The 21,863-nt window shown below is 42.8% G+C and overlaps 1 protein-coding gene across 4 annotated transcripts in view; it reads right to left on the reverse strand.

Moving 5' to 3' along the window:
- Positions 1-5,267: 5,267 nt before the first annotated feature.
- COL4A2 (collagen type IV alpha 2 chain) overlaps positions 5,268-21,863 on the reverse strand; it is a 141,166-nt gene continuing 124,570 nt past the window's right edge. For all 4 annotated transcript variants that reach the window (XM_050974367.1, XM_050974372.1, XM_050974363.1 and 1 more), the window contains 15 exons: positions 21,490-21,671; positions 19,983-20,046; positions 19,546-19,620; positions 18,832-18,939; positions 17,784-17,891; positions 16,455-16,526; positions 15,944-16,069; positions 14,481-14,597; positions 12,972-13,133; positions 12,738-12,836; positions 11,840-11,986; positions 11,116-11,232; positions 10,070-10,261; positions 9,498-9,784; positions 5,268-6,902 (listed from right to left, as the gene is read on the reverse strand). In XM_050974367.1, coding sequence (XP_050830324.1) covers positions 6,648-6,902; positions 9,498-9,784; positions 10,070-10,261; positions 11,116-11,232; positions 11,840-11,986; positions 12,738-12,836; positions 12,972-13,133; positions 14,481-14,597; positions 15,944-16,069; positions 16,455-16,526; positions 17,784-17,891; positions 18,832-18,939; positions 19,546-19,620; positions 19,983-20,046; positions 21,490-21,671 — 2,111 coding nt within the window. In that variant the 3' untranslated portion in view covers positions 5,268-6,647. The remainder of the gene's footprint in view (positions 6,903-9,497; positions 9,785-10,069; positions 10,262-11,115; positions 11,233-11,839; positions 11,987-12,737; positions 12,837-12,971; positions 13,134-14,480; positions 14,598-15,943; positions 16,070-16,454; positions 16,527-17,783; positions 17,892-18,831; positions 18,940-19,545; positions 19,621-19,982; positions 20,047-21,489; positions 21,672-21,863) is intronic.

The following is a 21,863-nucleotide window of genomic DNA, read 5'->3' on the forward strand; positions in this document are numbered from 1 at the left end:
CATTTGGGGACTTTATTAATGAGAATTCTTCTTCCATAGTGGGCTTTCATGTGTCAACTAGCAGTATCCCAGCTCTTGCTGTTCTAATTGCAAGGTGCAGGAAGGAGTTTTTTTCTTTCCTTCCATTTTCCCCTTGTAATTATTTTTAATACAGGTAGGTTTTGGGAAGAAATCAATCTTATATTGTCTGTGTTTTTGTAAAAGCCTCTTTTTGGTGCCTTTAGGCATATCATTGTGTTCTGACTCCTTTCCCGCTCCTTAGTTGTTCTCAGGCAGAGCTGCAGCTTTGATTTTTATCAGCTATGCATGACATTACTACCTGCAGTAGTAATTACCTCTGCCTGGAGGGAAGCAAAGACTGGTGTTTTCTGATGTGAAGCAGGCTAATGCAGGAGGAAGGGAAGAAACTGTCTTTTGTGGAGTAAAAGGCCGATGGAGGAGCAATAATGAGGGACAGGTTTCTCTCCTGACTGCAGTAAAAAGGTGTGGCTAACACTTCATACAGCTCCTGGAGTTTCCCAACCCTCTCAGCTGCTAAGAATGAATGTAGTGACCGAGGAGCTCACACTGAGCTGAGGCAGAGTGAAGACCTTCTAGTTTTTAAACACACTCTGAGACCCCCCATTCCTCCCAAAACCAGCCAGCCACTCAACCCCAAGGATGCAGCTTGCGTATTTTCAGTTTTGTGAACTCCTCTGTGGGGACTTCATCTTCCTTGGGTGCCTCTGGTACAATTTTATAAAACTAAGGGTTGGTGGTTCTTCTGCTTTGTCACTGCCTCTCTCTGTCCTGCCCAAATCACAGTTGTGCCATACATAGGGAGAAAATTCCTAAATAAATGTTAAATTTTTACTAAATGTATTTAAAGCACCTTTTTTTTTTTGGAGGTACATCCTATTGAGTTAATTGCTGCAGAGCAGTAGCTTTATTTTCTGCTTTCAAGTTCATTCATAGTACACTTGTAGTGGGGAAGAATGGCTTGAGAGAGAAACCACTCAGCATTAAATAATGTAATCATAGGTTTGGGTTTGAAGGGGCCTTTAAATGTCATCTAGTCCACTTCCCCATGCCTTGAGCAGGTAGGTGTTCAGTTAGATCAGGTTGCTCAAAGCTCTGTCCAATCAAAACGTGAATATTTCCACAGATGGGGCATCTACCACCTCTCTGGGTGGTACAACAGGTGCACACCTGTTGCAGTGTTTTACCAACCTCATTGTCAAAATGTCTTCCTTGTATCTAGTCTGCACCTGTCCTTTTGTGGTTTAAAATCATTAACCCTTTTCCTATTGCTACAGGCCCTACTAAGGGTTGTAATCTTTTGGGTTTGCCAGTGGCTTGCAGACACCTACCAGTCTGTCAGAGACTAAACAGCACCTGAGCTGTGGTATTTTAAAATGTGTATAATTAGAAACCTTCTAGCCATTAACAAAATTCCAGGGTCAGTATGTAGTCTTCCCTCAGGACTGGGAAGGGACAAACAGGCTAGGCTCTCAGTTTTGTTTGTGACCCAAGGGTTCTGCAGACACACCTGTGACAAGTCCAGCACTGGCCTTCCTGTGTCTGTTGACAGCTGAACCTGCAGCACATGCTGATTGCAAGGTCAGGCATTTTGGGAGATGCCTGGGAGATGTACATCCAGAAGGTTGAAAAACAGAACAGGAAAAATAGTTTTAAATTTAACATCCGATGCTTCTTAAGGTATAAATATTTGTAATTCAGTTGCACCAATGCTTGATTCATATGAGATGTTAAGTAATTCTTAGTCTTTCTAAAAACTCCAACTTGGGAGTTTTCACCAGATGAGATGACACAGGAACCAGTCTTGTGTGCTGCACTCTTGCCCTTAAGGCTACACCTGTCTGGTATGATGTTCTTGTTTTTTCAGTGTTGCTGGCTATTGTTCCTTGAGAAATTTCTGGGTTATGATGGGTTGACACTGTACCAGCCTTTGTGAGATCATGGGATTACACGGCAAAAGCTGGGAAGCAGTTGTGCAATACGTGGGAGCTGTTGAAGAGAGGTCAGTTGTCTGGAGCTGGGCCTCTTGTGGTGATGCTCCTGAAGCCAAGGGAAATCCTCCCTGCCAGGACTAGTGAAGGTGGTTCAAAGCATGGACTAAGGACTCTGCCTGCCATGCCAGGGAGAGGGATCTCATTTGACAAGTATTTATTCCCCCTGCCCCTCTCCCTGTTGTGTCTGGATTATGTGAAGGGATCATATAGTGAAATAAGAGGTGCTGTTTTTGGCCAGGCTGGGTGAATGTGAGCTACAGGCCAGCCAGTGCCTGAGGTGATGGCTGAGCCAGGCTGACCATGGGGAAGATCTGTGCCAGAATGGTTGGGAAGGATCCATCCTGCTTTCTGCCCCTCACAGGCACTTATGGTGCAGAAAGGAGGTTGACATGGGCCCTTGACAACCCCAACAAGGCTACAAGTCTTGTGGGGGCCACTAAAGAACCTCCTCTGCCAGTGCCCATAGAGCTGGCAAAGCTTCTGAGCTACATCCTTGCCCACATGGTGGTGGGAAGCACTCCTGCCTGTCTTTGTTAGTGAGTCAGGGGGTGCTGTGGTGTTGCTTCTTTGCCTTGTTCAGCAGGGTTTCACTGCTGTGTGCAGAACAGCTGCAGGGCCATGTCCCCACTCCCCCTCAGCAGGTGGCTGTGTCTGGGGGTGCCACTGGTCCCCGTGTGCTTACAGGGGCAGCTGCTGCCTGCACTTGGGTGCTCTTGGCACATTGGCAGTGACCCCTCAGCCTCTCCTCTGGCAGCAATCTCACACCTCCTGTGCCAAGGCCATGCTTGCTGCTTGCTGTTGGCTAATTTTCTATTTCTGGCAGCCATGAACAAGCACAGTCATATAGGGTGTGAACAGATTCTGCTCATTTGGTCAATAGCTCTGAGGGAATAATTGGGGTCAACTCACGTCACTATGTTGACTTCAGTTATACCTTCAGTTATATCACTGTTAATACACTGATGCACTATTACCTGTAGAAGGGGAACATCATCTCATTTATCTTCTCCAGGCTTGGCAGCACCTTATACTTCACTTGATTTCAAACAGGAAAGTGTAGGAAGCATACACCATGCTTTGAAGTAAAAGATGTGGTCAAACCAAGGCAAAGCATTTGTGATTTTTGTTCCATCCTAGGCTGGAGCATTCTAGTTCAGTAAAAGGATTGTTTTGTTTTGCTGCAGCTGAGTTTACTGTAGAAAGGTATTTTAGCTTCCTGTAGTGGGTCCTTCAACCATAACTGTGGAATGGTTTGGGTTGGAAGGGATCTTCAAGAATTCTCTAGTTCCAACCCTCTGGCCATGGGCAGGGACATCTGCCAGCCACTCGACCAGGCTGTTCAAGCCCCATCCAGCCTGGCCTTGAACACCCTTGGGCATGGGACAGCCACAGCTTCTCTGTGCAATCTACTCCAGTGTCTCACCACCCTCACAGTAAAAAAATGTCCTTCTGTCCAATCTAAACCAGCCCTCTTTCAGTTTAAAACTGCTTCCCCTTGCCCTGTACACTGCAGGTCTTGCTAAGTCTCCTTTAGATACTTTGAGGCTGCTGTAAGATCTCCCCAGAGTCTTTTTCAGCTGAACAACCCCAACTGTCAGCCCGTCTTCCTAGGAGAGGAGGTAAACTTGCAGCTAAGAGGCAGTTTGACGAGTGAGTGTCCTTCCATGCAGTGCTCTGGATGAGCTCCCCAGGTGAAATCCTGTCTGCTGTGAGTGTTCCACGTGTCTGTGTGCACGAGCTCCCTGCCCTTCTCTGGGCTGTGATTGCGCAGGCTTTGGAGAAACGCAGCTCTGGGTACACAGACCTGAAGCACGTGACACACACAAAGTACAGAAGCTCAAGGCTGCTTGGCACCCTGTGGGTTTTATGGTTGGTTTGTCTTTTCCCTGCACTGTGCTGTTGTGTTCCACTTAATGCTGTGCTGGGACCACTCTGAACAAACTTGTTAAGATCAGTTTATTGAATCAGAGAAAATGAAGAGGCAAAGCAACTGTTGGTGGAAGAACCATGTGCTGAGGTTTTATGTGCAAGAGCAATGATCTTTGTAGGAAGATTAGGCAATATATTAGCCATGAAAATCCAAATAATTTGCTGCTGTTGTTGACATAATCAGTTTTTACAGATTTGTTTAACCTTCACTTGAGTTCTCTTAAAACACTGAATGTGCAGCATTGCCAGAGTTGCATGCTGTAAAACCCACAAGTGATATCTGTATGATCATCCCCCAAGCACTGCTGGCTAGCACTCTGTGGAAGGGACAAGTTGTCTCTTCTTGGATATTTGTTACTGCCACGTTTAAGAGAATTGACAAATATGGAATAGATTTAGCTCACATTGACTGCAATGCTTTCAGTACTAAGAGTTCTCTTTAGCTGAAATAAATAATAGTGTGATAAGTTTGTTCAGGGGCTGCCTTTCAGAGCTAATGCAGGGTTAGAGAGCTCATTTAAAGCGCAGGTAATTTCTCTGTTTATGGCTGTATCTAATTATATGAGCAGCTAATCTAGTTCAGACAATGTGCTAGATAAGTACCTGAAGGCAGCCTACCAGAAAGATGGCAGGGAACTTTTTACAAGGACATACAGTGCCAGGACAAGAGGGAATGGTTTCAAATTGAGAGTAGGTTTATATTAGATATTAAGAAAAAAAACTTTACTGTGAAGGTGGTGATGCACTGGAATATGTTGACCTGAGAAGTTTTGGGTGCCCCATCACTGCAAGTGTTTAAGGCCAAGTTGGATGTCACTCTGAACAACCTGGTCTAGTGAAAGATCTCCCTGTCCATGGCAGGGGGCTTGGAACAAAATTATTTTTATGGTCCCTTCCAATTCAACCCATTCTATGATTCTAGACCTTTAACTTAATTTATATATATATTTTTTTTTGTGGAGGTAACACTCATCAAGTCTGGTAAATGTTGGTTTCCTGAAGAACATTGTAGAGCATGAATAATGGTTGTTTTAATCTGCAATGCCACAGTTTATTTGCTTTCATCATTCTAACAACAGATTAAATACTATTTTACTTGTTCATCTTAAACAAGTGATTTTAGAGACAGCTCCCCTTTTAGATCTTCTTAAATGCAATGAAACAAACAACTGTTCTCTGGTTGAAGAGTTTGAGTTTCAGTGGGAGGAGTTTGCTGGGAGTGCTTTTCTAATTCCTTAGTGCAAACAAAGCATTTCAACAGAGTAGTCCATATGCATTGTATGGAAAAACACAGTTTACAAAACAGAAATCACCAACAAATAGAGATGTAGAAAAAAAGGGTTTATTTATGATACAGTGAGGTTGGAATGTAATAATAAAAGCCAAGAAGCACCTGAAGCAGGAGTGAGGTGAGTTACTGAAAAATCACTGTATTGCTATAAATATTAATCAGATTATGTGAACATGAAATTTGTAGCTGATCCTTTTTTCCCTCCTCTCTTGCAGTGCAGACAGACAAGTTTGGGCTAAATTGTTTCTTTCTGCAGAAGGAAAGAACTAGCCATTCTGGCAATTATCAACCCTTTTCTACAGGAAAAGATGATGCCAAATAAATGCCTTGCTTCCCTCCCCTTTGCTTTTGCAAGGATGACTCTGCAGGATGGGATGGTGGCCATCCCATTGCCACTTGTCCCCAGCTGCCAGGACAGGACACATTAAAGAGCCAGCTGGCAGGGCTGCAAGCTCTGTGTTTGAGGGTCATGTGGCATCGAGCACTCCTGCAAACCCTAGCCTGTGTGCTGCTCCAACATGATGTGGCTAAACATGATGTGTGATGAGTGGCTTGATTTTGGAGGGGAAAAGGTGCAATGCAAAAACCAATTGCTGCTGCTGTGGGCGTGGTGTGACACAGATGAAACGTCCACAGCAAGATGGAGCAAGGGATCCTTTGGCTTGGGGTATGTCTAGGAAAAACACCATCAAGCTTATAAAATAAAATGCTAATCTTCTTCATGTAGACTTCTCACCAAATTGAAAGAGCTGCATTTTGTGGTTACTGTTTTTGGGAGCCTGTGGGCTTTGTTATTGGCAGCGGTTAAGTGCTAAAGCATGGTGAGGCTTAGGAGAAAAAAAAAAAAAAAGACGGTGTTGGGTGTGTTTGAAATGCCCAAGCATTTAATGTAAATGTAAATAGGGTTTCAGTGCTGGACACGAGCATTTTGGACCACAGTATATTTTCAGTATTTTGCAACAATTTAGGACTTCGATCATCCTGTGTTAATTTATGGAACTGCAGCTGTTAGTGTTTACTGTTGTGACAAATACAGTAAATAGAAAGATACATATATTCTCTTCAGGTAAATGCGGTGGGTATCTGACCAAGGAAACCTTTTATTACTGAAATTTTTTTGGTGTTTCAAAGCTGTGAGTATTTCTATCACTTGGCAAATGATGTAATATTAGACTAGCAAAAAATGTGTATATATTCTGCATAGTGGGAGAACACACCACTAGATCTCTTTGACTTAATTTGTGTTATACTTAACTTGCTTTTACAGACATTTAAAAATTAATTTCCATTCAGCTTTTGAGGTAATAAGTTAAAAAAAGCACCAACATGATTTATTCAATTGTCTAACCACCTCAGAAGGCTCCTCAGTATAAGAGCTACGGGACAAGCGCGGTTCCTTATACCGTGAGAGACTTCTATAAGTTTTTCATACAGACTTGACATCTGCTGATATGGCTTCGGATGAGTCCTGCCTTGAGTGTGTCTCCCGAGGGCTTGCTTTGGAAGGGCTGGTCGATGGTGGTCAGCCAGAAGCTGTATTTGTTCGCAAAGTAGTGACAGGTTCCGCGGGCGCCGTTGCATTCGATGAAAGGAGTCGCCCTGAAATCTTCCAAGCAGCTCCCAGGAGAAACCAGCGACTGTCCTCCACCTTCATCACCAGCAGCAGTGTGCTAAGGGAGACAAGGAGGGCAGTGTTCAGAGTGCAGCCTCAGGCAGTGCTGTCATAAACTTACATGTGTGAAAAGAGAAAAACCACTAGAATCGCTCCTAATTCTTATCTCTGGAGCAGAAAGTTGGCCAGTCCTGCAGCTGAGTAAGGGTTTGGCTATGCTATAACTGTATAAAGCAGCTGGCCCGTGTGCTGATGCCTCTGAAATCTTCTAACAAACATCTTTTCTGTAGTTAAGATGTTCACTGCTGGAAATCTTAGAACTGTAGAATCATTTAGGTGGAAAGGGCCCACTGGAGGTCACTTCCCCCAGTTCCCTGCTCAAAGCAGAACTGACACCAAAGTTGCTCTCAGTTGCTCCCAGGTGCTGTGGAGTTGTTAATACCTCCAAGGATGGACCTCCCACAACTTGTCTGGCCATCTTGCTCCTCTGTTTTATTACCCTCACTAAGAACAATTTTTCACCATACATTTAATTCAAACTTCCCAAATTATAGTTTTACTCTGCATTGCATGTGAGGAGCACTGCAGAAACAGAATTAGCTTATATACTATAACTAGTTCCTTGTATTACATGTTTTTTAAACAGCAAATTACACCAGAATCATGCATCTTTGCACCACTCAACTGTTGCCTTTGACAGGCTCTGTAATAATGAACTGAATGTTGCTTTTCTTCTGTCACAGGGCAAAATGGGCTTTTTTTTCTGTCCCTTTAATAAATATACAGCTGTATTTTTAAATTATACTGTAGAATTTTTGTTAGGAACTGAAAGAATCTAATATAAAAGAAAGCAGCTGGAAAATAAAGTTCTTAAACAGTTTTGTAAATGTAGGGAATGTAAGAGGCAGCATAAATTATTTCAACTTTGAGGACTCTGCAGTTGGAGTTGGAAAGCAGATAGTAAAACCTGCTGATGCTGATTGAGCCCTGGTGTGGGAGCAGCCCTGCTTGGCAACCTCAGGTTGAGCTCTGGTATTCCATGCTTGGCCTGTAAGCTCCAACTCTATGCTTAAAACATCTCTTCTGGTATTCACTATGGCTTTTTATCCTCCTGCAATGCTTACCCATATAGGATGTGTGATAGAGGAGTGCCCTTGCTACATGAAATCTCACTGACTTCTCTGGCTGTTGGGGCAGAGTCTGTGCTGACCGAGGACTGTCCCCTACTCAGGGGAAGTAGGTGAGAAATTTAAGCCAAGGAATTAAAACAGCAGGTACTCTGAGAAAACCACAAGTGTGCTCCACTTCTTCCACAGTTGCCTGAGAAGCAAAAATGCATACACCAAACAGTTCATTTGCTCCACAAGCCAGCCGGGAAAATGGGAGTTTTTCTCTCAGTGTGTACCACAGGCTGACAGATGTTGTTCTGGCAAAAAGTTCTTGCTAAGGTGACAACTTTGCTCTTAACAATGCTCAGTGTTTACCTGGGGCTTTGCAAATATTTAATTAATTCCTGGCATTCTTGTGAAGGAGCTATGAGATTGGTATCAGGGCTTTTTATAGAAGCAAAAGAAAGGTCAAACAGGGATGGTAAAAAACCTGACCTACTCTCTCAAAATGTAGGCAGTTTTTTTTCTGTACCTAATTTTGGATTTGCCTGTATCTTATTTTCTGAAAATTTTAAGTTTTTTGGCTTTTGACATAGGAATAGTTTGTGGGTAAGATTGACTATAGTTCTTTTATGATGTCTTCTGCCACAGAAATCTTGTTTCTTTTCCAGCACTGTTTACTTCAGGATTCAGCCCAGTCTTCAAAAAATTAACAACATGGGCATGCTGCTGCAGGTTTTGACTCTTGAGTTCATCAAGCAAGTCAGAAAAATGAGCATCTGTCAGACCATTCACTGACATTTTAGATGCTCTTCACCATGCTAAGCCCTCTGGGGCTCATATGATATCCCTCTGAACAGTCTTGTAAAAAAAGGTCAGGCCGTTCTGCTGCACACCCAGCACTAAGTTTTTCCCATGTTAAATCCCATTTCCTAATTATAAGAGCACAAGATTGAAGAGCAGATGTAAACAATAGGATGTACAGCTCAGCTCTTATTGCCAACGACACTGAAACTTAATTTTTAAAACAACCAGAGGCTGTCTCTCTTTCCAGAGTAGTGAAAGACTTTGGCTTAAAAATCTTCAACCGAAACACCAATGATTTTTAAATTTCAAAAAGAAGGGAAAAAGCATATTGTTGCTTTTCCTTTCCCCCCCCACCCCCAGATCAGCTTCTTAGTAGTGATGTATGTAAAAAAGTTCAAGTCCTTAGCTGTGAAAATGCTCTGTATGCTCCTGTTGCACCCCAATGTAATTTTATTTGTTAAGTCACAGCTGTCCTTTAATTCTGTTCTAAAGTGCTATTTTGTACATAAAGTAAGGTCTCCAGATGCTACTCTGATGAGAGACAATTTTCTCTGAAATTCACAGAAATTTTCATCTTCCTCTTCTGCTTCCTAGAAATTACTTTTGTAGTTCCCTGGTTCCCCAGTACGATGCATGGTTTTGGTCCTGCTGCCTCTGAAGCGGAGCAGCCTTACTAGTACCAAACACTCCAATGTAAGCCCACTGCTGCACAAAAGGTGACACTGGAGACCCAGTACCATAAGGAAGGAATATCCGATCCACAAGCTGCGCCAGCCCTCGGGGCAGTGGGGAATCGAAGCTTCTTGGCTGTGGACAGCGATTGCCACAGCTGGGGCCTCGCACACCGAGCAGCGACTGATGTATGGCTTAATGTCTTCTTCTGCCACTGGCATCATTGGGAGAGGGGCTGTAGTTGAGAGCCAGTAGGATTTATCATTTCGACTTGCATAGTAGCAAATATCCCCAGGGTTACAGTAGAGGAATGGCATGGTGCTAAAGCGAGACAAACATGATCCAGCCAGCCCTGTTCCAAAAGAAGAAGAAAAAGGCAATCATTCTCACAGAAGACAATGCACACTTCCAGTTTCCTGCTCTTTCCCAAGTACCTGCCAGCAAAGCCCCGTGGTCCAGAATGTTTTGCTGGCTTTATATGTGCCCTCAAACAACACTAATGATTTGCAGGAGCTCTCTCAGGGGCACTCCATGAAGACATATAGTTTTTATATTCTCGTTTTGGTGCTTCCCAAGCCTGTTTGTTGTAGTTCCAGACTTTGGAATCGAGGCTGCTGCCAGCAATATTTCTACATACCTAGATCCTGGTTGTGTGCCTTCTCTTGTCCTTCAAAATACAGTAGGCTGTATCCACTCCAGAGTTTGTTCATGCCAACTGGGCACATGGGCTCTTGGTCGGACTGGCTGTGCTTCACCAGCAGGTAGCCCATGCTGACACTGCGACCCGGCATGCCTGGGGGGCCAGGGCTACCAGGGCGGCCTGGCTGGCCTTAGAGGAGAGCAGAAAAGGAAGAAGCCAACTGAGTTTGTGCTCCCACAAATGATCTGGTGCTATCTGATATTCCAGCTAAGCTGCTGACAAACAGCTTAATAGCATGATGCCTTTTCTTTATGGTAAGTTATTGTTAGAAGAGCTGCAGTTCTAGGATTATAACAGTTGCTGGATCAGGCTCCCCAGTTTCTAACATAATGCATTTCACACCAGAACTAGGCAAAGTCACAAATAAAGTTCTGATGAATTTGAGCATACAGAGACGAACAGATTTTTTCTTTAAAATATTTTTTAGTCCAAGATTAACCAGTGGTTGTTGGACTTCTTGCATTTGACTTATACACTTGAAACTATGCTCTGGAAATACCTTTTTCTTTGTGTGCTTAGCTAACTAAGATAGTAATTGTTCTGCTCTTTGATTTGATAAGGATACAGGTTTTTCCTTTGCAGATACATTCCCTTAAACTTCATCTATCCAAGTTTCACCTACCCAGCCATTCATCTCCATGAATGTAACTGTTAGTTAAACACTAGGCTGAAAATACTTAAAGAGAATAAATACACTCAGAATGAAACAAACTCATGAGTGGACTGATATCTACAGCTATCAAAATTTATTCTGAAAATACTACTCTAAGGTAATTGTTAACATTTATTTAGTTGTCCCTTGTGAAGTATCTATGAAGACAGAAGCTCTCCTCCCCTCCCTTTCCCTCCCCTCCTCCACCTTCCTTTGGCTCCCTGCCCCTCCTCTCTCCCCTCTCATTTCCTTCCAGTGAAGTAGTAACTGCAGAGTGATTAAGTGCAGAGAAATGGGAAAGAGGAAAAAAGTGCTGTGTGATATCTCTTACCTTCAAATCCCACCGGACCCTGAAATCCCATTCCTCCTTGTTCCCCTCTGGAGCCAGGAGGAGCTGGAATGCCACCCCTGCCCTGGAGTCCTGGCTCTCCAGGCGAGCCTCTGAAACCTTAGACAACAATGGCTGTAAGCACAGTGACTGCAGACATATCAACATGTCCATCCCACTTTGTCAACATGGGCTCCACTTGTGTACGTTTGGCGCTGTCTGCTGGGTTTGCACTGAAGGTAAGACCCTATGGTACTTGCTCAGGCAAAAAGCACCAAGTTCATTAGAAAAGCTTGCTGGGGTCAAGACTACATGAGTCCCACAACCTTAATCCTTCACTCTTGGCACCACTTACCTCTGCTGAGGCTCATGACAAAAGGTGCAGTGCATCAACTTTACACATCACTGATGCTATGTTATTCCCCGAGCTGACAGCGTTCCCACAAGGATGTGCACTTTTCCACCAAATATGTTCAGCCTTGATGTGCATGAGATCCATATCTGATGTTGCTTTGGCTTTGTGAGTGTTGCCAAAGTTATTTCCTGTTTTGCTTATGTTCTGAATGCTATGAGGAGGAAGAAAGCTGAAGCCTCAGCTTTGGAAGACTAAAAATTGACTCTCCTTTCTGGATTACAGATGTTAAAGTAGAAGAACATCAAATCAGTGGCCTCAGTGGCCTCAGTCTGCTAAGGGGAACAGCTTTCAGCCTGAATGTGTGATTCCTACCTGGATCTCCTGGTGGGCCCTGAGGTCCCATATCTCCTGGGCTTCCTTGAGGTCCTATATTTCCACGGGGACCTGGTGAACCTTGCTCAGCAACCAGCCTTGGAAGATCAGGGGCTGGCCCAGGAGAGCCTGGAGGTCCCTGGAAGCCTGTCATTAGAAGCAAGATCAGATAGTCTGATTAAAAAAACCCCAACCACCCTATATTTTTCCTTAATGTACTTTCATCCAGAGACATGTTGCTCTTACTTGGCTGCATATGCATGAGAGGCCTACAGTCTGCAACTCACCAGCTTGGGTCTGGCAGCTATATTATACTGGGGAAATATGTGTGGGTATGGGATGCCCAAGATGAGACAATCTCCAAGTATGGGATCATCTCCAAGAGACTGTCTTCACCTGAACTGTACACAGATAAGCAAAAGGAAATTAATGATGCTACTGCTCCCTCATTTATGACACAAGAAGCTGGGAAGTTCCCCCAAACAGCTGCAGCTCTCTGAGGTGCAGCACCATCTTTTGGTGAGCTTCAAGAGACACAAATACATGTCATAGATGGAGTGGTGGATTTTAAAGCTCTCTTTAAATATTCAGGATGTCTACTCTGCAGGATTAATTTAGACAATAAATACTTCTCTTTACTGACTGTAAAAGTGGCTCTGATTTTGGAGTTGGCATCTCATACAAATCAAATTCATAAAGCCAAAATTTGACTACTCATGTTGAATTCAGGCATCTGCCCCCTGGAATTTCCCAGGATTCACAGAGTCATGCAGGTTGGAGGACTCTGGAGGTCACCAAGCCCAACCTCCTGCTCAAAGCAGGACAGTTAGATCAGCTCTGTGGAGCTGCAGAAGGAGTGGTTTCAGAAGGAGTCACACATCTGACTGCAGGCACTTACCCGTTACTCCTCTATCCCCCTTGGGTCCGATGGGTCCCAGGTCACCTGGAAATCCTACTGTGCCCATAAAGCCAATGACACCTTGTTCACCCCTAGGACCTTTAATGCAAAGTGACAAGTGGCATTATTGCATTTCAGTACAAATCAAGTGAGTGCAAAAGTCACGCTGTTAAAGTTGCCATAGCACAGAAGGCTTTCCTGTTTCCTGCCACGATCAGCATTTCCCATCCTTACCTTTTGGTCCAGGGAATCCAGGCAGGCCAGGACTTCCTGATAATCCAGGATCACCTCTACTTCCTTTTGGGCCAATTTCTCCAGCCCTACCTGTTTCTCCACTTTCTCCTTTGCTTCCTGGAGGAGCAGGTATTCCAGGCTGCCCCTGTGGTCCTGGATAGCCTGTTTAGAGGACATATAGATTGTAATCTGTTTGTACTTAACACTTGGGCACAGAGGAAAGTAACAGAACTATCTAACTGTATCCCATCAGGTCCTATTTCCTTAATTTAAGCAGGGGACAGACTTATTCAGCACTCCTGCTCCTGCTCTCAGACTGGCAGCAGTGGCAGAGGAATTAGAGTATGAAGCTCCCACAAAACAGTGTGATCTCAAGCAGGATTTCAGCAGAAATAGGGTGCCTGCTGAGATACAGTCTTCCATGAACTATTCCTTCACTAGCAAATGCCCCACTTCCCTAGGTGTTTCCTTGCCTCATCCTAAATTATCCAAGTAGCTAGAGAGAAAGCAGAGAGCAGCAAGTATCTGACTCAGAGCCAAGGACTTACTGTTCTGTGTATCTTAGTGCTTCAGTTGAACATCTGGAACCAAATAAGCACTTTATGCTGTCTTGGGAATCATGGGAACAGCTTCTTTTTCTAGAATTTCATATTGCCTGAAGCTAAACCTGGCAGGTTTCTCTTCAGTTACCTCTGTGCTTACAAGACATTTGGACCTTTTTTTCTGAGGAGAGAATAACCCTTGCTATGTAGGGTTTTGAGTGGCGCATCTCTTGTGCTGCCTTTTGAGGCTGGATCACATGAGGATACGATTGCAAGACGTGGCAAAGTCAGAGTGAGCCACAATTGTGTCACCATTTTGGCTGGGATATGGTGCTCCTGTTTCCACTCTCCTGACTGCTTGGAGAGTTGCAAGCAGTATGCAGAGTCAGGCCAACTAACATCCTCTTTAAACTTGGAAGTCTAGGCATTTTGTTGGTTTTCAGCTAGTTTGTCTGTTCTAAGTTTTTGCTGAGTTTACACAAAAATTTCCATCCATCATTTAAAGATGTTAGTGGAACAACTTCAGCTACAAGCTCTTCATAGTGGCACTGCAGTTTGAAATGATTGTGCAGTCCAATAAGCAACAGGAGTTTTTAAGAAGGAAGAGCTAATAGTTTCCAGTGTAATTTAGTCTGCATGGTCATTTCACATAAGAGAATTTTGTGAATGATTAAGACTATTTCATAGACTTGCAAGTCTGCCACAGACCTCAGAATTTTGAGTAGTAGATTAGCATAATGCTTCTGGAAGTTGTCAAGAGAATTCTGGATTATTTAATCTGTTATTTGCATGAAGATCAAACCCTTCCATGAGGACAACCTGGAGGAATTGCCTTTTGCTTTCAAGAGGTCTGTCGCTATTATCTGATCTACCTTGAGTTCTGTCCAACAATTTTAGTGCTGTATTTAATAGGGCTACTTTACTGAAACCAGACAGAAATAACAATGACTGCTGTTGCATGAATTACCTGGCACTCCATCTAGACCTGGGGAGCCTTTATCACCAGGATATCCTGATATATTTGAAATCCCAGGAGGCCCTGGAAATCCTTCCTGCCCAGGAATACCAAAGGATCCTGGGACTCCTGAAGGGAAGAAAAGAAATAATTAATGCACTGCAAGGAAAATGCACAATTGCAATTAAAATGACTCATCTTAGACTAAGGAGTGGGATTTTCAAAATAGAAAACACCTCTAGTTCCCACTGATTTTTGTTTTATTTTTTCAGATGATACCGTGGAAGTTGTTTTTTATTTTTTAAAGAACCAAATAGTAGTCCTCTGCCAAAGCTCTCTGGGTAGCAAATTACATTTCACTGTGTTGAATACTAATAATCTTGTGTCTGCCAGGTAAAATATTATTTCAAGATAGGAAGTACTCAAAATATCCTAGGTACACTGAAGCAGGCAGGAAAGCAGCTTTGTTCTTCTCTGCCTGCAGGATCAGGGCTGACAATTAGCATTATCTGGCATGAGTTAAAACCAGAAGTTCAAATCCAAGAAATTCTCTAGAGATGAAAAATTGTTAAGTGGTCAAAAACCTGCCCTACCAATAACAGATTATTCTTTTAAGTATATTGAAGTTTGTTAGGAAGTTGACCTTCTGTTTATAATTGTGACAAATAAAAATGAATGAGGTAAGCTGTTTTTTTGAATGCTTGATAATAAGTCTCTGAATGGTGTCTGAGGAGGCATAGCATGTTAGTAACAATGAAGTGTAACACAAAAGAATATGTATGAGCCACTGAACCAAGCAGGCAAAGGCAATAAGTTTTTATATCTCAGTCAGTCCTTAATCCTTTCAGAGCCAAAATGCTGGAAAAATTTAAAAACCCCCAAAAAACATATGTAATTAGTTTATTTGTTCATAACATCAGTCTGGTGGCTTCTTGATGGATGAAAACCAGGTGGTAATCCATTCTGAGATGAGCACAGTCTGTTGCAGCACTGAGGGCTGGAGCTTACTCTGCACTAGGTATAGATGGCACCAGCAAAGCACTGTGCATGGGAACAGAGCCCCCGAGGTGCCAGCAGGACATTCACACATTGAGAGGCAGTGAGGCTTTCAGGAGAAAGGTAAATATGGACAGGTTTGCAACAAAAAGAGAGAGAGGTCATGTGTTTGTGTAACCGGAACTCAATTAAAAATATTTGGGGAGCTGATGGCTGAGAGTAGCCCCTGGCATTTGCAGCCTGCTGAGCCCAGTGGGTGCTGCCAGATGGGGAAGCACCCAGGCTGTGCAGCACTGGGGAATACACACTGCTGTTCCTGGCAAGGGCTGGCTGAGCTGCAGCACAAACTCCAAACAGTGACCTTCCCAGCCCCGGGAGTTCACCTATTCACCTGTCTGCACCATAGTGTATTTTGTGACCTCTCTAACACCTACAGATGAAACAAGTCACAGGTGGATCTCATTCTCTGGAGCACAGACCTGGAACACCTCTCTCTCCCTTCTGGCCTGGAGGTCCTCGGCTGCCTTCTACTCTGCTTGGCTCTCCTGCTTCTCCTTTGTCACCCACTGCACCTGGGAAACCTGCAGAGCCGTACCCATCTGGACCTGTTGAGTTGTTCAGAATAAAGAGGAAAGCTGAAACATTTCTGCATGTAACAGTGCATGCTAAAGTACATGTACAGAGCATGGAGATTTACAAAATACATGAGGCTGGAATGGCTCACTGGATAAAAGGCTCATGATGAGAAAAAAGGCCTTGAAGTTTTAACTTTATCAGAGGAAAGAAATAATTGTTTGAAGTTGTGTTCTGATCCACCTGTGGGGTGGCACATAGTGCATGAGTTGCTTGCCAGAGCCCACAATAATGAAGCACATTCCAAAGCTTTGGAGGACACAGTTTAAAAAGCTGCATTACAAAGATCTCACTGACCAAACTTGAAGAGAACACAATGCTGTGCCTGTGAACAGGCAGAGTAACAGCCTCACTTACCTGGTGATCCTGGTAAGCCCTTAGTGCCTGGTAAACCATGCAGTCCACTGATTCCCCTGAAGCCAGGCTGGCCTGTTTTAAAATTATATTCATGATTATCATAATGCTTTTTATTAGTCTGTATATATTCCTGGGCAAAAAAAAAAAAATCAAATGCTTGAATAAATGCTATTCTATGTTAAAATATGGTGTATTATATGCAAATGAATTAATTACTGTAAGTTTATTATGAAATACACCACGCATGGTTTTGTGATTGGCAAATTTTATTCTTATCCAATAAACTCATTACTCTAGAAATATTTTTAAAAATATCTCTGATCTGGCAGCATGTCATTAGTTCCACTCTTGCTGCCATAGTTTTTTTAATACCTATGTAGTTTTCTGAAATCCTCAAGCCAAGACAATTATGACATAATTTTAGACTCTAAACGTGGTTCTAATAAAGCTGTCTTCAGGAGCAATTAATTCTGTGTCATTTAAAAAACCCAAAAAAACCCTCTAAAAAATGTCTGAGAGCTACCTTACTATTGTTACAGGTAAAATTTATTCCATCTATTTGTACCTGTCAAAGGGGTAAGTATGACGTTAAAGCTAGACAATGGCCAGAGCTCTGGAGGACTATTCAGTCTCAGAAAAATAAGTGTCTGTCTGTCTCTCTTCACTGTCTAAAAAGGCAGTCTTCATAAATGTATTAGCTTAGCTTTGAGGCAGAATCAGATAGAAGAATCTTACTGAAAGATTTCTGGCTGAAAGGTAAAAAAAATCTGCTGCCTTAATATATTAAGGAATTAAGTGGCAACTATTGAGATTCTGTATCCTGTGATATAAATAGCTTCATTTTAAACTATCACCTGCATTTTCATAGCACAATTCTGTCTAAACCATAAGTCATTTCTTCTTGAAACCAGATATTGAATCAGTTAACAGTTTTTGGTGATGATGCAGGACAAATATGTTGCTTGCCACATCAAATGCCACATTATAATATTCCCATATTGTATACTACTACCCTTGCTGCATGTTTAGTAATTTTTATTGCTTTTTTTCTTCCTAGCTGTCATGAAAAACAAAAATGTTTCTTGAAAACTACTATCCTAGTTGAAGATGTCATCAACAGTTAAAATGAGCTGAAAAGACACCAGAAGCCATTAATCAGCAACCACATCTCATTGTTAATGCACTTGGACTTTGTGAGGAACAAATATTTTAGCACAGGAAACTCTGCCACTGTGAACTGCAAAAATCTCTTTTCTTCTTCTTCACCTCAAAAGAACATTTGCAAGTGCTCACACAGAAATGATTGAATAGCTGAAGCTGTACAAATACCTGCTTGTCCTGGTAAGCCAGGCCAGCCAGGAGCTCCCTTTTGACCTGCAAGTCCAGGAGTCCCAGGGTTTCCTTGCTGCCCTGGGGGTCCAACCAGTCCTGGCAAACCTGCGTGACAACAATGAATCATTGCTCATGAGCATCCTTAAAACCAACAGCCAAAACACAGACTGGTGCTACTTTCATTCTCCCAGGCAGCAAAATGAAGACCTGCCCTTCCTGATGTCATTGTATGGCACTGCACTGCTCATCCAAGTGGGAGAAAACTAAAGAGAACACAGATAGGAGAGACAAAGTATAAAAGAACAGCTCATTACAAACTTCAGGTTTCTGACAACCTCAGAAAGACAGTGGGCTCCTCCTAATAAAATAACCTGGCTTCTATTGCCAGTTACAACAAGTGATTTCATTTCTGTGCATGCCACTTTCCCCTTCTGCTGCACCTGTTTTGCCTTTCCCACTGAGAAGCTGATCAGACAAGAAATGTTTCCCAGTGAGGCACCTGTGGAAGCTCTTCCAGTCTTGGCTGGAGCTTCTAAGCCCTCTAATGAGAAGAAGTGTGGAGCACCTGTTCTGAAAGGGCATTTCCATGATCCTCCTGTGATGGGACATGTTCTTAAGCCCTGAGTGTGTGATCCAGCCACAGCTGAAGCTGACTTGGCTTCTCTTGTACAGTTGGCCCATGAGCGTGGCTCAAAGGCTCTGTAACTGTGTCCTAGGAGATAGTGACTTCATTTACGTCAGGAAAGGTCCCTGAAAAGCCTACTCCTAGTAGCATTGAGACATTAGAATACCTGAGTATGCCAGCAATACAACACTTTGGGCACATGGTTGCTATAGAAAAGGAAAATATGATATCAAGTAGAGTTAGGTTTTTGTAATTTCCTCTTAACTTCTGCTGTGAATTCAACACCCTTGTCACTGCTCCCCACCAATTTACAGAATGATGAACATATTAAAAACTTAATTACTTTCTTTTGATTGAAAGAGTATTTTTCTTTTTCTCTTAACAGTGATATTCTTTGGAGTGCTAAAAAGAGTATTTTACCTTCCTGTCCCACAGAGCCAGGGACACCCTGCGTGCCCTTGAGGCCTTCAATGCCAGGGAAACCAGGATCACCACCTTCTCCTTTTGGTCCCACACCTCCTCTTATGCCTGGAAAACCACAAAACCAATATATTCCTTTAATTATTTTCATATTCTCTTAAGCAAACAAGCATAACATGAACTTGGCTACTGAATGGGTCCTGGTCTTGCCACATTAAGACATTCTTTTAGTCAAGGTGCTTACATAATTTGGGAGCATGAACAGTCCTCTGGCCAAATGATCCTTAAACTTGTTGTTAAAAGTGCTCCCCAAATTACGTGGAATTCATATTCAACATCACTGATGTTCAAGTGCACTGCATGTAGAGGGAAATTTATAATGCTACCTAACAACTCAATCCAAAATCTGCAAGACTTTGCTATTCCACCTTCTATAATCATGGCCTGATAATGCTCCTTTTGTCATCAACAGCAAAACAAATTATATAGAAATGTTTACTGGAGTTGCCAGTGATGATGTTTACTATTTCAGTCGAAGAGGTAAATGTAGCACATATTAATTTCAATAAAGAAAAGATGAACCTCTCCAGGAGCTGTCATGAGAGCACAAGTTCAAGAGCTACCAAAAGCCCATGGAAAGCTCCCCCTCCTTTCCTCTGGGAACTTTGGTATGGGAAAAGAAATACATTCAGAGAGCAACTGTGAAATTAATACCTGTTAAGCCTGGCACACCAACTTCCCCTTTCAGACCTGGCATTCCTGGTAAGTTTATAGTATCTCCCCGATCACCTATTTCAAACAAAAATGAACAGAGAGTGGTAAGGCTTTAATTTAAACAGCACTTTCTGTTGTTTCGAAGGAATTGCAACTTCAGAGGCAAAATTCTGCAACTATTATCTTTGTAGGATAAAAGAGAAGTAAATTAAAGACAGCAAAAAAAGTGTCTGGAACAGCCTCCCTCCTTGCCACAGATGGATTTATCCATGGACAGCACGTTTTGCATGAAATTAACAGAATTAACCTTTTTAGAGTCTTCCACACCTACAATATAATTCTGTCTGTAGAAAGACTGTGAGATTGAAGACACACTGAGACCCCTCAGAACTTAATGTCAAAAATTTGAGAGTACTCAGATAAGAGAACAAACTCACCTATTTCTCCATGTGAGCCAGGAGTACCAAAGTGGCCTGAAATTCCTGGAATGCCCTTTTCTCCCTATCATATGATTGAAAACAAGCATCAGTTAGTGAAGATGAAGATTTATTCAACCTTCCAAGCAGCTGACTTTGGAAATACTAAAAAAGGGCTATTAAAGTACCACTTTTGAGGTTCTGTAGTACTTTATAGAGTAACATGGCAGCAGTCTGTTAACCTAAATCAGTACGAGCCAAGGGACAAGTTATGTTTGCAAAGGCTTAAGTTTAAAATTGAGGACATCCTATCATGCATATACAGCACTGAGTCCTTGTGCTGCTTTTGGCAGGGGCAGAGTTATTTTTTTTCACAGTAGCCAGTACAGGATTGTGTTTTGGATTTATACTGGAGGCACTGTTGATAACACAGAGATGCTTACACTGTGTCAGGACATTTTTTTCTTGTCACCCTACTCTGCCAGTGAGCAGGCTGGGGGGAGCAAGGATTTGGGAGGGGACACAGCTGGGACAGCTGATCCCAACTGACCCAATGGATATCTCACACTCTATGGCCTCATGCTCAGCATATAAGGCAGAGGAAATGATGGACTGGGGGTAACAATGCTTGGGGATTGGCTGGGCATCAGCCATTTGGTGGTGAGCAACAGTTTTCATTTGTATCACTTGTCTTTCTTGGGTTTTATTTATCTATCATTGTTATATTATGATGATGATGATTATTACTACTACTACTACTATTATTATTTATTGTTCCTGTAGTTTATTTCAATTCTAAAACTGTTCTTATCCACAAGTTCTCTCACTTTTACCCTTCCAATTCTCTTTTCCCCATCCTGCTGGGAATGTGTGGGGGAGCAAGTGACCAGGTGGGGCTTAGATTCTGGCTGAGATTAAACCATAACAGTCCCGCAGTCCTTGGTTTAAAAAAAAAAAATCTTACTGAAACCTGGAGGCGAAGAGAACCTGAGAAAGGAACACAGTTTTTGTCTCTCTTAAATAAATGATGTCTGTAAGTCTACTGTCAGGCCTTTTCTAAGCTTTTATTTCTTCTGGTGTAACTTATTTTGCAGCCAGAGAGAATTACAATGAATTACCCTCCAGAAGCTAAGATCCTTAGGCTCTTTTACTGTTAGGTAAGTGACAGTGAGTAACTTTTGGCAGTGGTACCATTAAGTCCTGGGACAAAGAGAAAAATAAGCCAAACACTGAGAATAATTTTTACCAGCAGCTGTGGCAACAGGATCAAAGATCTACAAGGAACCATCTGGGTTCTCACTGGCAAAATGCCGGCATATGAAATCTGGATGTCTCACAATGAAATTGCTCTGCCTGATGAATGTTGGAGCGAGCAAGCAAAAGTATTTGATCTATTCATTCAATGCTTATGGCATTTTTATCTTTGCACTGCTGTTGTTCAGCAAAATTTCAAGGGGTGAATGCCACTTCCTGAGAAGCTGAATGCCAGCACAAGGACACCCTTATTCCCTCATGTGCATGAACTCACTCTGACTCCTGTGGTGCCAGGGAAGCCTCTGATGCCAGGAGAACCAGCAGGACCAGGATACCCTTTCACACCTGTCAGCCCTTTTGCGCCGATGTCTCCTTTCACACCAGCCACGTAGCTGGGATGCCCAGGGGACCCTGGGGTTCCTGTCTTTCCAGGAAGGCCTGGCATTCCCTTGCTACCTGCAGGCAGGGAAGAAAAAAATTAAATAAGGGAAGACTGACATGCAGGCTTGTGTGTAAGAAGGTTTCCTGCTACTAGTTTTCCTACTACCTTCTTCTCGAAACATGGCACCACAATGTGCTGTACAATGTGCTGTACAAAGCAACACCCACACCCACACCCACATCATCCCTCAAAGCTTTCCTTGGGGG

The sequence above is a fragment of the Serinus canaria genome, chromosome 1 (assembly GCF_022539315.1).
Source record: "Serinus canaria isolate serCan28SL12 chromosome 1, serCan2020, whole genome shotgun sequence".
Taxonomy (NCBI): Eukaryota; Metazoa; Chordata; class Aves; order Passeriformes; family Fringillidae; genus Serinus; species Serinus canaria.